Source organism: Xylocopa sonorina, chromosome 18 (genome assembly GCF_050948175.1).
Source record: "Xylocopa sonorina isolate GNS202 chromosome 18, iyXylSono1_principal, whole genome shotgun sequence".
Taxonomy (NCBI): domain Eukaryota; kingdom Metazoa; phylum Arthropoda; class Insecta; order Hymenoptera; family Apidae; genus Xylocopa; species Xylocopa sonorina.
In genome coordinates this window covers 5,181,016-5,195,144 of record NC_135210.1, presented here as the reverse complement: position 1 = coordinate 5,195,144, position 14,129 = coordinate 5,181,016, and the positions used below count along the sequence as shown (strand labels likewise).

Genomic DNA, 14,129 nt, shown 5'->3' with positions numbered 1-14,129 from the left:
TATTGCGTGGCGCGAACTCGGTAATGTTTCAAAATGTTTTTTATATTAGACCTAATCTAACAAACAAACAAACAAGTGAATCATCTTTTTAATGCTTTCATGAGACGCAATGCTATACCTTTCAAATGGTAAAGTACGTTTTATGATTTTAATTGTGATATCACACGTTTTTATAAGTTAACGTGATAGAAAGTTCGGGCAACGCCTATCGAAATGAATTATCATCTATGACCGTAGTAGGGTTTCGTATTATCTGTTTCATCGCTTTGGAATGCAACTATCCGTCAAGAGACGAAGTCAGGTTAACTTTCAATCGTGCGGTTTGGAAATTTGCACGTCAGCCAGTTGGCTTTTAAAAAAACTTGGATGGTATTTGTCAATATCTAATTTGTAAGTATTAAAAACGTATTTATTGCATACGGAGTATGTTGTGAAGAATACAAAATCGCACAACAAAATGTTTGTAGGGACTTGTTATTGATTATAAATTTGATACATTATTTAAAAACATTGTAATATAACCTAAAAACAAATTTAAAAAAGCATTAATATTGTTTCGGTATGCCTGATAATCTTTGAAATTTCTACGTGTTACCTTTAATTGTTACTTTTAACTTTTATTGTATCGTTACAGTTGGTCCAAGATGTCAAATCCTGCTGAGCGTTTAAATTATGTTCAAGATAGCAGTAGTGACACAGAAACAGATAAAGAAACAGGTAGCAGTGGAAGACATCGTATTTATAAAAACAGAATGAGGTATTATGTTTTTTTTAAATAAAATATATAGATACGAGAGTATAATGTTTACTATAAAACAAAATAAATAACATTATATAGATACTTTAGGTATCTTAGATATTATACATTCTAAGCTTAATTTCTCCTAGTTCATTAAAACAGGTATTCTTAGATGAGCACAACGTAATTGTTTAAAGTTTATTTGTAATTTATTGTACCTTTAAAAATCCTATTTAACGGTTACATGTTTAAATTGTAGCATGTATTTAGAGATGTTATGCAGAATGTCGTGCATGCCAGTTAATATTACAAAAACAATTAAAAGTTACAAACCTCTAAAATCACATAATTCATCTAATATTTCTCATCGTTAAATGTAATTTTCCTTCTAATTAAATTTATAGATTGAAACCTTAAATTTCATTTACATTATACAATTAATACATATCTTTTGTATAGTTAAGTTATACAAACTTCCTGTAAAACATTTTTCTTAACTTCAGTTATCAGCTTAATTTCTTATTAACAATAATAATGCTGAAATAACAAAGAAATTAAAATATAAAACTAAAAACATCTATTATAATTAATAGTTATATGACTATATTATATATATATTATATATTATATATATAGTATAATATGACTATATATATATATATATATAATATTCGTGTACATACACTCTCATTCATTCATTTGAATTAGTTGCTATATTAGATTTAGTAGATGGTACACAATGCTCGTTGAATGCAGACATTAGAAAGGTAATGTTGTTGTTTTGCATGTAGTTGTGGTGGCTCTTCGAAACCAAAATCTTGTTTGGTACAAAGGGATGGAAGCAATGAAAGACACTGTCATTCCTTCAATTCTGGCAGGCAAACCACTAACGTTAATCAACAAAGCAGGTAATATTCAAATGAATGCAACTTTGTACAAAGACAGTATTAATTTATTTTAAAAATGTTTAATAATTTTATATTAATATCTGATGGTACAAAGTACTTAATTGTTTTACACTTTTATGGATTTTGTTTTTATTTCTTACATTATTAATACAAGAGTTCAGGCGTCATTATGCAAGAGGTACGTGGTTTTTGCAAATTTATCACATCACTTTGCATTGCTTTATGTGTTTACTGGTTATATAATTCCTTTATTTTGTATAGGTATTAATATTAAGTGATCTTGAGTAGTCACTTAGAACATATTTTTCTTCAGACTTTGCTCTGGAGTCGGTGTTGGAAAAAGTCAACAAAATCAGAATAGAGACGGTATGCCATCATCCGGATCTGTTACTGGTATAAGTAATCCACCAGCTAGTGATGAACGTATTACTCTTATCGTCGATAACACTAGGTAATTATTATCTGATATGATTTTAGCTATGGGTACAATCTAAAACAATCACTCTCTTTCAGATTTATTGTTGATCCTGCACTATTCACTGCACATCCAAATACAATGTTAGGCAGAATGTTTAGTTCTGGTGTTGAATATGCCCAACCAAATGAACGCGGTGAATATGAAGTTGCAGATGGTATATCTGCCATGGTCTTTAGAGCTATTCTTGATTATTACAAAGGTGGAGTGATTCGATGTCCGCCAACAGTCGCAGTTCAGGAATTACGAGAGGCATGTGATTATCTTCTTGTTCCGTTTGACGCAAATACAGTAAAATGTCAAAATTTAAGTAAGTAGAAATCAAGCAATTTATGAATGAACTTGTGAAGAATAGTAAATTGTAACAGTTTATTGTTAGAAGACATGCCGTTTATTTGTAATGAATGTCAGACGTTTTAGTAGTGAAACAATTAATTACAGGAGGATTATTACACGAGTTGTCCAACGAAGGCGCGCGATGCCAGTTTGAAGTGTTCCTAGAAGATTTAATATTGCCATTAATGGTAAACAGTGCGCGTAGAGGCGATCGTGAATGTCACATTGTTGTTTTATTAGAAGATGACATCGTTGATTGGGATGAAGAATATCCCCCACAAATGGGAGAAGAATATTCACAAAGTTAGTAGCCAGAGATAGCTTCCTTTACTTCCATTTTTTTTTGCAGTATCAAGATTCAAAATACATGACCTTGCTACGGTACATTGAATGTATAAAATAGAAAATCGATAATTATATTCTTCTTTAACAGCTGTTAACAGTACTGCGATGTATCGGTTCTTCAAATATATCGAAAACAGAGATGTAGCTAAACAGGTAATGAAGGAACGCGGTTTAAAAAAGATTCGTTTGGGTATCGAGGGTTATCCTACATACAAGGAAAAAATTAAGAAGAGAGCGGGAGGACGAGCCGAAGTAATCTATAATTACGTACAAAGACCATTTATTCATATGTCCTGGGAGAAAGAAGAAGCGAGAAGTCGACACGTCGACTTTCAATGCGTAAAATCGAAATCCGTGACAAATCTTGCGGAAGCCACGGCCGACCCGGTACTAGATGCCGGTGGAAATCCAATAGCAATTGCTCTTTTGCAAGCAACAGAACCAACACCGCAACCAGAAGTCGTGCTACCAGTTGGTTCAGATGCCGACGTCGATGGTGCCATAGGTTTACCAACTGATCAAGATCTGGTATCAATACCGCCTGACGAATTACCATGAGCAACGATTATAGATGCCAGAGCGATCAGGCACGAAATTCGATTACCAAGTATTTATGGACTATTTTCTTCTTGCGTCAATTTCTAAACTTGATCAGATTCGCTTGTGCACAGTTTCATTTGATTAAAAAAAAAAAAAAAAAAAAAAAAAAAAAAAAAAAAATAAGTGTGCTTTTTAAAAAAGGAAACTACGTCGTATTTTGCATATTTTTATAAGTCAGTCAATAGTAATGGAATAAAATTGCTTCGTTACGAATAGACTTTCGAAATGAAGATAAAGAGATTTCTCGAGATTGAAAATACTACTGCTAGCAAGCAGTACTTTGGGTGGGTTAGGTACATCTGATTATGACCCAGTCAAAATGATGTATAATTAAGTTATCACATCTTGTGGATGTTGAGCTAGTTTAAAAATATCCGTTGTGACTTTTTCAATTTTGTATCTAATGTTAAACGTTTCTTATAATTACATGTCAAACACGAAACAATGATTCATTTGGTATGTATTTGTGAAAAGCACTTTCCCGTTTTATAGACTTAATAAAGTTGAATACTGTTTCTGAGAGTGGGCTGCCTTGTTTCCTCGTATACTATTCCAGTATATATTAACATTATTCCTATATCTATTTCGTTTTTAATTTTGTTGTTAAACTTTTGAAATGATCGAAAAAGATATATAGAAAATACAATTAGTTATATATACAAGGAATGTGATAAATGCGAGACCGTAAACGTTATAACAATAATGAAGAAATAATTACAGCTTATACAGAGAGAGAGAGAGAGAGAGAGAGAGAGAGAGAGAGAAATTAATTTTTTTAATTTTAGTTTATTATTCAACGGTTGAACAATGATTACCGATACTTTTACAGATCGATCAGTTAAAAGAATTGATTTGAACGAGAGGGAGGGAGGAGGAATGAAAGAATAAAATGAATGTGCCGGAAAGGGGAAATTTCGATTGATATCGATCGATAAAACATAGAAACTCACGTAGAAGGAAGTGATTCTAGATATCACAAGAGATCGGAAACGACGAGGAAGGTCGGGAAAAGGAGAATGAGAGATCCCGGAGGCAGAGGTCGAGAAAACGCAGGCGCGTATGCAATCAATAAATAGGCTAGCTCAGTCGAGGACAGGAGATCAGTGGCGTACGAACACGTAAACAGTGAGGGTGGTAGCGCGTGTAATATTGTGTCGGGTGAGGCGTACGAAAACAACAGAGCACCCCTCCCCGACGGACGGTGTAAAACAGGCTGCCAGCGGTGAGGCTGCAGACCAGGCCGCTCGTCCAGCATGCAACCACCACCGAGAAAAGTAAGCCGATAAATCGACATCCATTACTCTTTGATAATACATCCCAATTCTTTTCTCTTTTAAATCCACATCTTTCGTTACAGTTTCGCTTACCAACTTTCTTTCACCGATTACTCTCCTTTTTTTTCCGCCCTCTTTGCATTGAATTTTTACGTTGCGCTGACCATTCAAAAATTGAGATGACCAAACCCAAGAAAATGAAAATGGACTTGTGCAACCCTTAAAGTTCCATGTGTATCACAGAGGAAGCGTACGACAGATTGATACGCGATCTTGATACGCGAATTTGACAATGTATCGATCTTTAGCTATCAGTTACGGAAAAATTGATGTAAACGACGCTCGAACGTTGCCACGATGAGGAAATCGATGCGCACTTCGGTCCTCGCTATGAATCTATACCAAAATGACCTCAAAATGTATAGAACAGGCCAAAGACCCGAATTAATATCATGTCAAATCGAAACGAGCATGTAACCAGTAATGACTTTTGGTGTCGTCTTATAATTTACCATTTCAGTCTGCTGGAACTTTGAGAATATGATCTGTTTCACAAAAGTCTAGATCATCTTGTATCTTTGAAATTTCTGTTACATGTTTCTTCTATTGTGTGACGGTACCGTGCTTCCACCAAAATCGATCCTGAATTTTGAATGTGGGACACTTTTTAAGAGGCCATATTTCTTCATGATAGCTTTTATATAAACTCTATATGCCAAAATACAAGTTATGGAAGTAATTATCTTTTTCAGAAAATTGCACATGTTCTTTTCTAAAATGTTTGTCTTATGTTTTTCATAAATTTAGCAAATAAAATAAAATAATAACTGAACTGATGATTTCACATAGAAAACTACCGAGTTTAAACTTTTCACAAACTACGAATCTGAAATACAGCTTTGAGACAGAGCGTATAGTAGGAATTACTAGAAGAATCGACAGGTACAACATAATACACTTTTATTGCATGCACCAGTAATGATTTATTATCGACTTTCAATCTTCCCACGTCCTGAAACATGAATAATGTATTGTTCACCGGATAATAAATTGTTTTGTCCAAGGCAAGAATTCCGTAGCTTTATAATTTTTCCGCCGGTTAATTACATGCGAAGAAGACACATCGAAGGCAAAGTAGCCGGAAGACTTCGTTATCTCTAGTCCTTTAAAGGTAACTGGATTTTGTGACCTATTTATCATGGTACGCAAACTACTGGTCCTTTGCCCCGTGTCATGACAATGAAGTTTTGCAGTTAAAGATCGGCAGCATTCTGACCCACTTCCACTTACCGAATACTAGTCAAGTGATAAGAATCTGAAGTGGTCCACGAGATGGGAATGCGTGTTTCACGCCCAATATTGTTTGAAGAGCACGCTTTATTTCTATTTCCACTTCGACACAGAAAATGTCTGTTTGCATTTTTCAACCAATTTCACGTTTATTTAACTAATAGTGATGTACTTTTTTCAAAAAGAAAAATATTAATGCTTCTACCTATATTTCATAGACCATATACGATCGATTAAACTGCGTGAGCGTTTCTTAAGATGTTCGTTCCCGATTCTTATATGTACAGTATCCATTGATGCGAAAAATATACTGCGTGTATAACTAACTGTTTATATTGAATAAAAGTAAAAGTAAATTGAAAATGCATTTTTGCTTACAGGGAAATTACACGAAGTTTCTTAAAAATGTACACACGGAGCAAGCGGCGAAGTTACAAGCGAAAAATCAGCATGAGTGTGACCTTCTGGAGGATATTCGGTACGTCTTAAACTTATATAAAATTGAATTAGATAAAAGCTCTTTAAACATGTTCTAAGCACAGGTCATTTTATTTTTAACATTACACACATCTTCAATAAATCCTACTCAACAATCTTTTCTATCTATTACGTATCTATCCTAGTTCTACAATTTGTATATTCCACAGATAATATTTATTATTTATTATTTTTTAAGGTGACTTGAAATATATGCTTTATTTTTCAGTAACTTTACGATAAAGAAGTCTGCGATTGAAAAATCTTATTCCGAGGTAAGGGAAGTACCCGGTAAAGATGTTTTAGGATTATGTTCCGAAAGCTTTTCTAATATTAATGTTAATCAATTATTCGTTTCAGGCACTCCTTAAAATATCTTCCGCGTATTTAAATAAAAAGATACCGAATATTCCTGATCTAAAAGTTGAAGGTGGAGAGGAGAAGTGGTATATTTTATTCTTTAAATGTTATAAAAATCATTTTAATCCTTACTATATTCCCATAAGTAACAAATATTGTAATACATAAGAATTTTCTAATAATCCAGTCAAGTTCAAGTTATGATTAATTTTTAGGAATATGTGGAATGTTTGGCGAACTGTCTTAGAAGAAAACGAGAAGTTGGCTAGAGCACGACTAGCAGCAGTAGAAGTTTTCCAGCAACAAATTGCTGACGATGCAAAAAGTTTAAAAATGCACAAACTTCAGGTTTCTAAAAAGGTACCATTCTTTAAAGAAACACATGTAACGTGTACTCCGATTGGAGAAAGTGTATAAAATTGTTTTCCGTTTAGGCAATCGACCAATTAATGATAGTACAAAAGGAGCTGCAAATGTGTGTACAGGATGTAGACAAAACGAAGAAATTATACTTCGATGAAGAACACAGCGCTCATGACGTACGCGACAAAGCGAAAGATATCGAAGAAAAGTATGTACTTTCTTTTTCAATTAGCAAAGGATACATAACATAACATGGTTTTGATCATTTGTAGATTAAAGAAAAAGAAGGGGTCCTTCTTTCAATCTATAACATCATTGCAGAAAAATAGTGCAAAGGTAGAAAAGAATACTATGAGAATTGTTACGCGATTATTTTCAATAATTCGAAATATTTCGTATTAAATATTATTATTTTCAGGTAAGCTCGAAACGAGATGCTTTGGAAGAAAAATCAACTGGTGCCCGAAATGATTATTTACTTAGTCTCGCCGCTGCCAATGCTCATCAAAATAGATATTTTGTAGTCGATTTACAAAACACCATGCAAGTAAGACACTTTTTTAATACTGTATAATTCTTATCTGTCGAGTTATTCGTAAAAAATAACAATACCTTATTTCTCTCTTAATAGTATTTGGAACAAGGGGTCTATGATAAAGTTGCCGAATACCTAACGTTAATGGGCCGTACAGAACTCTTGACTTGTCTAGCTATGCAAAGTAGTTTTGGAAAAATACGTGATCAAGCGCAACAAGTAAATACAAAATATGATAAAATTATTACGAATGAAGTTTGTTTATCACATTCATTTTTTCTATCTGTTACAGCTTACTAGAGAATATAACATACAGTGCTGCTGTCTTTATTACCCTGTCTTAAAGCAACATATACAATATGAGTTTGAACCTTGTGACAATGATCCGGTAGAAAGGTAAATAGCATACATCATAATTTCTAAATAACATATTATAAATAACGTAGAAACCACTGATTTGTAGAACATTTGGAAAGTTGTTAATATGTATGGTGCTTTGAAGAACAATCTTGTTTCAGGATAACAGCTGATCATTCCGCTGCAGCTACACTTGGAAAGGAAGCCCGTCGTTGGTCAACGAGAATAGCACGCGAAATAAGCAGCATTAGAGAAAATAATAGAAAATTACAAGTTCTTCTCCAATTGAAAGAGTCTGGACAAAAGGTTAACGCCGTACAAGATTAATCGTTATATTGAATATTTCGAACTATTTCTTTTCTATTGTTCTGTACAAAAAGTGATTTTTACTAACAACTGTATTTAATAACTATATTGTAGACTGATCCAAACGATCCGCAAGGTCCAGACCTAGATACCAAAATCGACGAATTGAAACATATGATACGACGTGCAGAGGTAAGGTATATGGTGCAACGTAACAGACGTCAATTTTCCTCCTTACTTATTTATTTGTTCATTAGACAGCGAAATTAAAGGCAGAAGCGAGAATAGAATGTCTTCGAAATGGTGGAGGTTTGTTACACACTTTTTTTTTTTTTTTATATGTTTTAACACAATTGTTGCCGCAAATTGTATTATCGACTATACAATATTAATTTTATTACCTAGCGTGTGTCGTTTTTACAGTAAATGTTGACGAATGGCTACAGGAAGCAGAAACTTTGAGTGTTCAAGACATGCCACGTTCAGCTAGCTCACTGTCTGTTAGAACTGATGCATCAGGCACGGCGGTAAGCCATGTTTGTTAGCATCTTGAGCGAAACCGATCACGCCCGAGGACCTCGACAATGATGACTGTGTTATCTCCTTGTCTACTTTAAAATAGTCAACTATACATTTATTTTATGCAGGAGCATCCATCCTCGGATTCGTTTTATGACAGCGACGGGGATGGCGGAAGTGATTTGACAACCGTCGAACGGCCGGGCAGCGCGCGAAACGCTCCACAACAAGACGAAGAAACAACCGAAGAAAGGCAAAGACATGATAGTGAAGAAGTTGATGGTACATAGATATTACTATTGTAAATCATAATGGAGACATCTAATAAGGATAGAAAAATATTACTTCTATGTTTAATTGATAGCTTTACTTGAGCAAGAGAAGCAGCGAATAGAACAACTTACAGTTGGTTGGGATGATCCAACAGCTTTAGATTGGGATAACGAAGAAAAAGATGAACAGACTGAAGTTCGTGAAACATCTGACGTGCAATCCACGCAACAAATTTATAAGTGCACTGCACTTTATTCATACACGGTATGGTTACGATCTTATGGCGGTTGTTTATTCTGGTAAAATGTTCTATGCATGCCTAAAATGTATTTTATTACAGGCGCAAAACCCCGACGAATTGTCAATTGTTGAAAGTGAACAACTCGAAGTTGTCGGCGAAGGGGACGGTGATGGTTGGCTGCGTGCGCGAAATTATCGCGGTGAAGAGGGCTTTGTTCCCCAGAATTATCTAGACGTTGAAAGGGACACGGCACCTGGTCTTACTTCCCAAGGACCAGGACTAATACAACAAATATCCTTCTCTTCGGTAGATTATACCATTGACGACCATGACGCAGTCGATCCAGACGCTAATCTACAAGCTGCGGAATCAGAAGCTATTGTACAAAATCATATAGGAGGTAAACTCACTCTATACAACTTACGATGTCATAATTTAATTTCTTTCTGACTTTAAATTTTTAGAAGCAGAACAGTATTGTATTGCTCTTTATGACTATGATGCCACGTGTGACGAAGAACTTAATTTCCTCGAAGGCGATATTTTAAAGGTCTTAAGAAAAGAACCACACGATGTTGACGATGGATGGTGGGAAGGAGAATTACGTGGACAACGAGGATTATTCCCATCTTTAATTGTAGAACCGTGTGCTGCAGACGGTTCACCCTTAACTCCACAGGTTAAACTTCAATTAATAAATAATACAGAATGCTTTTAAACAAAATATATTGCACTTTTTAACTTCAGCGATATTATTATCATTTCCTCGACATATGCCATTATATTATTTTTAATATTCTTAGGAAAACATAACGCCACCAAGCTCTGCGCCACCAGTATTTACACCCCCCGAAGTTCCAGAATTCTTCTTAGAAGACGAAATATCACAGAATATGATGAAAGGTAATAATCGATTTTTGAAAAGTAAATTATAGCGAAAGATACGTTCTCAACTCTATATGTAAAACATAGAATCGCAAGATGTAAAAACCGATAATGTAAATACCGAGCAACATCAACAGCAAGATGGTTTCATCATCAATCTTTCGAAGGACCAGAAATGCCAATATGGTTCACAGTTTGAAGTCGATAACTCTGAGGGGCCTGGTATAGTAGGTAAGCTTTAAACCATTACTTTCCTTTGTTGCATTTTTATATTTAATCAATATGTGAATATACACAAAATCGCCACTTAGTTGTAGAAGTATCGGATGAATCGGGAACAAAGGTAAGTGGTATTGTCTTAAATAACAGTTTAAAAGAAATCCGTTAAATAATTGACACTTTTGCAAGCCTAGCTATGCATTTCTTATTTTTAGACAGATGATGAAAAAACAAAACACCCGCAATCTTTGGATACTGACCAGTCTAAAGAAGATTTTGGGCTCGGTGTTGCGCAAATCGTGATTACAGCAGCGACACCAATGGAAGAAATCGAACATCCATTTCCGGGATTAGAAGAGACCGCTGACGATACGGTGAAATCGACGGAAAGTTCTGAGGCCGATTTACCTTCTAGTACTACTACCGAGATGAACGAAAGCGATTGTAAAGAAGCGACCGTGATAATGGATGAGAGAGAAGAGCAAGGAACTACAGAAGTAGTAGCCGAAGATATTGAGGAGAAGTCAACGGTTGATGACTTGCCAACAGACTCGGCACCATTTCCAGTTAGCAGCAGTTCTGGTAGCGAGGCCGACTCAACATCCGGGCCGAGTACAGCAGATAATTCTCAATCTATACCATCCCGCGGTACCGTGATCGAGGTACAAGAAACAGAAGATATTCAGATCGTACCGGAGAAAATGGTTGTAGGAGGAAGGGCAAGTATTCCTGATGAGTTACAACCTGACCAACTGGAAAAGCTACAAAATCTGAAAGAATCAAATGCTTAGGATTGACTAGACCTCGGAGATCCCGATTATCCTGCCTTAACGAATAAACTGGCTCTTCCGAAAAATCATCAAAATAAATTCCAACATTTACTGGAATTTTGGAAATCTCCAGAGGTTATTGGAAAGAAAGACTAATGAATAACGGGACAACTAAACGATTTTTATGTTAATATTATGTACACAACTTTTTTGCTAGATGATACTCTAGTGAACTATTTAAAGAAGGGTGTTGCGACTTTTGCAACGTATTTACAAGACATTAATGTACAGTCATAAGGTAATAAAGAAAACTGTCGATACCTATGATAGACAAAAACTTTCAGTTGTTTGTGTACATTCTAAAGGAATTATAATGGTGTTGCATGTAAAAAAATTTAACCGTTTTATTTATTCATCTCTCATACATTTTATTTACTTTTATATATACGTTTTGTTTTGTATAGATCCATTTTCTTACTCAAACATCCTTTATCCACCTGTTTCATATTCGATGCAAATAGTACAAAATTGTATAAATTCATGGTTGCATTCTGAGAGCACCATCTAATCTTATCACTTCTCCATTTAGATAAGGATTTTCAATAATTTGTTGTGCTAGCTTAGCATATTCGTCCGGAGTTCCCAATCTGTTTGGGAATGGTACTGACTTCATTAAAAATGCGCGCACTTTCTGTGGTAAATTTCCTAGCATAGGTGTCTCAAATACTCCAGGAGCAATTGTAACAACGCGAATTCCGACCTTAGCCATTTCACGTGCCATGGGCAAAGTCATTCCAACAATCGCACCTTTGCTAGCAGAATATGCTACCTGTCCTATTTGTCCTTCAAAAGCAGCAACGCTTGCTGTATTAATTATCACTCCTCGTTCGCAATTATCATTTGGTTTCACTTTATACATGAGTGGCACGCATAATCTAACAACGTTAAATGTACCGACAACATTTACATCCACAACTTTTTTGAAATCATCTAGTACATGTGGTTTATGTGAATTAAAATTAAATATCTTGTGTGCACATGCTATTCCTGCAGCATTTACTATAACATTTAGTTCTCCAAACTGATCTTCTATTGCATTTACAGCAGCGTTTACATCGTCCGGTGATGTCACCTGTAAAAAAGTGCAAAGTACCTATTTGTATATTCGTTGATAAAGAGATTTCTTCTATAAATTTAAATATAGAATGTCAGATCATATATAATTAATATTTAACAAAAGGACAAATCGATGACACACCTTCAATGTCAATTCACAATGGTTACTATTATTAATTAGGGGTAGGATACACATAACAAATTAAGGCCATCAACATTAACAATATATACTATAAATTAAAAAGATTCTTAAATCTTATACTGATCAAGAGATTGGTAATTCTAATATAAATTCTAACATAAATTATGTAAAGAAATATACACTATATTAATGTAATTTAACATTCCATTAATGTTTCTTCAATTGTTAAACTTTAGATAATTGTAACAATTCTTCTCCTTAAGAATATTTTTTATCAATATATTACTAATGTGTGTTAATTATTTAATATTTACATCCATTGGTGTAAAGATAGCAGACCCTTTACATTCGTTAACAATGTCATTTCCTTTTGATGTTGGTAAATCTGCAATAACTACTTTGGCACCTTCCCTTACAAATCTTCGCACAACTCCAAGTCCTAATCCTGAAGCACCACCAGTTACCAAAGCGACTAATCCCTAAAATATATACGCAATATACGTAAATTGCACCCTCTACTTAAATATTTTCTTTTATTGTATATTATTATGAAGCAATAATATATGTTAATTGTACTGATATTAACAAATTTAATATATGCGTGTGCAAAATTACTACTAATTCTTAAATTAATCATTTTCAGTATAGCTTAAAGAATAAATAAAATATTTACTGTAACACCATTCTCAAGGGTGAAAATATATTTTAACAAGAAAAATACATTTCATGGAAAAACAAAGATATATCACATGTATTTAAAATTAAATAACATATTATGAATATTGATATGGTATATAATGAATAATAACCAGCAATGACATTACTTTTAAAAACAGAAACATATCTTTTTTAAGTATGATATGTTAATGTAAAAATGCAGGTATAATAAATAATACAATATCACGCGTACTAGATATATGTATGGAACACGACAGAAAATAAAAAACTATTACACAGAGCTGTTACATTGTTCAAGTTTGTACAAAAGATTATTTGCAGCAATAGTACGTGTATAAACAAGAAAACTTACGTTCATTATGATGAAAAATTCAAAACTTTCAATATAAGAAATGTTGCAAAACTACTAGAAATATAATAAAGAATGTGCACTGGGCGAAGCAGTTCGGTCACGGTCGTATATACCCCACACGTCCTATCTGAAAAGGAGACAGCAGTGTGCAATTCAACGCAAGCATTTGTAGCATTAGCTTATCGCCATGAAACTTTGACCCCGTAGGTGATCCCTTTCTCATAAAAATACTTGCCAATGTATCAAATGAAGATAAACCAATTATATGAAGGAAAATAAAATGATAAACATTTTTTATAGATATTTTTCCATTTAAAGTACACATTCGTATAATTACTGTGTGCAATTTTTTTATTCAGAGTTATTAAGGCTACAAAAATCATATACACAACGTTATATATCGTTCTGCATTTAAAGCAGCTTTATCTATCATATACCAAGAAAATGTTAATTATTATTTACTGTCAATAATTGTCATGTTCGAAATATATATTCTTTTCAATCTAATTTTTTCCCCTTCCTCTTCCTTTCTCTCTCTCTCTCTCTCTCTCTCTCTCTCTCTCTCTCTC

At 34.0% G+C, this 14,129-nt stretch overlaps 3 protein-coding genes across 4 annotated transcripts; 2 read left to right on the top strand and 1 right to left on the bottom strand.

The window, feature by feature from the left end:
• Positions 1 to 120: 120 nt before the first annotated feature.
• Positions 121 to 3,494, top strand: LOC143431573 (BTB/POZ domain-containing protein 10-like). Of its 2 annotated transcripts, XM_076908407.1 has the most exons (7): positions 122 to 390; positions 635 to 757; positions 1,531 to 1,647; positions 1,961 to 2,098; positions 2,161 to 2,432; positions 2,564 to 2,761; positions 2,892 to 3,494. In XM_076908407.1, exons 1-7 carry the CDS (start codon positions 272 to 274, stop codon positions 3,359 to 3,361), a joined length of 1,437 nt encoding a protein of 478 aa, XP_076764522.1. In that variant the 5' UTR covers positions 122 to 271; the 3' UTR covers positions 3,362 to 3,494. The 2 variants fall into 2 exon arrangements, with proteins under 2 accessions (XP_076764523.1, XP_076764522.1); XM_076908408.1 differs by lacking the exon at positions 1,531 to 1,647 and having other exon boundaries at positions 121 to 390.
• Positions 3,495 to 4,176: 682 nt separating this feature from the next.
• LOC143431590 (protein nervous wreck) lies at positions 4,177 to 11,609 on the top strand. Its single transcript, XM_076908450.1, has 22 exons — positions 4,177 to 4,677; positions 6,348 to 6,445; positions 6,674 to 6,719; positions 6,805 to 6,890; positions 7,020 to 7,164; positions 7,239 to 7,375; positions 7,440 to 7,503; positions 7,586 to 7,714; positions 7,799 to 7,921; positions 7,995 to 8,098; positions 8,221 to 8,365; positions 8,480 to 8,557; positions 8,623 to 8,674; positions 8,789 to 8,892; positions 9,013 to 9,166; positions 9,249 to 9,421; positions 9,498 to 9,798; positions 9,863 to 10,077; positions 10,202 to 10,301; positions 10,371 to 10,514; positions 10,595 to 10,626; positions 10,718 to 11,609. Exons 1-22 carry the CDS (start codon positions 4,657 to 4,659, stop codon positions 11,291 to 11,293), a joined length of 3,027 nt encoding a protein of 1,008 aa, XP_076764565.1. The 5' UTR covers positions 4,177 to 4,656; the 3' UTR covers positions 11,294 to 11,609.
• A 140-nt stretch (positions 11,610 to 11,749) lies between these two features.
• On the bottom strand, positions 11,750 to 13,663 carry Scu (hydroxysteroid 17-beta dehydrogenase 10). The gene is made up of 3 exons (XM_076908451.1): positions 13,561 to 13,663; positions 12,845 to 13,009; positions 11,750 to 12,404 (listed from the first exon to the last, which is right to left on the bottom strand). Exons 1-3 carry the CDS (start codon positions 13,564 to 13,566, stop codon positions 11,811 to 11,813), a joined length of 765 nt encoding a protein of 254 aa, XP_076764566.1. The 5' UTR covers positions 13,567 to 13,663; the 3' UTR covers positions 11,750 to 11,810.
• Between the last annotated feature and the right edge of the window lie 466 nt (positions 13,664 to 14,129).

What these genes read in the sequence shown, in the direction of transcription:
- Scu (XM_076908451.1), bottom strand. An exon ending in CTATCTTTACACCAATGGAT is followed by an intron (nt 12,405 to 12,844) that starts GTAAATATTAAA and finishes ACTTTTTTACAG; the next exon opens with GTGACATCACCGGACGATGT.
- LOC143431590 (XM_076908450.1), top strand. Translation starts at nt 4,657, where the DNA reads ATGCAACCACCACCGAGAAAA. An exon ending in TTGAAAAATCTTATTCCGAG is followed by an intron (nt 6,720 to 6,804) that starts GTAAGGGAAGTA and finishes TATTCGTTTCAG; the next exon opens with GCACTCCTTAAAATATCTTC. An exon ending in CGGATGAATCGGGAACAAAG is followed by an intron (nt 10,627 to 10,717) that starts GTAAGTGGTATT and finishes TCTTATTTTTAG; the next exon opens with ACAGATGATGAAAAAACAAA.
- LOC143431573 (XM_076908407.1), top strand. Translation starts at nt 272, where the DNA reads ATGCAACTATCCGTCAAGAGACGAAGTCAGGTTAACTTTCAATCGTGC. An exon ending in CTTATCGTCGATAACACTAG is followed by an intron (nt 2,099 to 2,160) that starts GTAATTATTATC and finishes ACTCTCTTTCAG; the next exon opens with ATTTATTGTTGATCCTGCAC. An exon ending in GGGAGAAGAATATTCACAAA is followed by an intron (nt 2,762 to 2,891) that starts GTTAGTAGCCAG and finishes CTTCTTTAACAG; the next exon opens with CTGTTAACAGTACTGCGATG.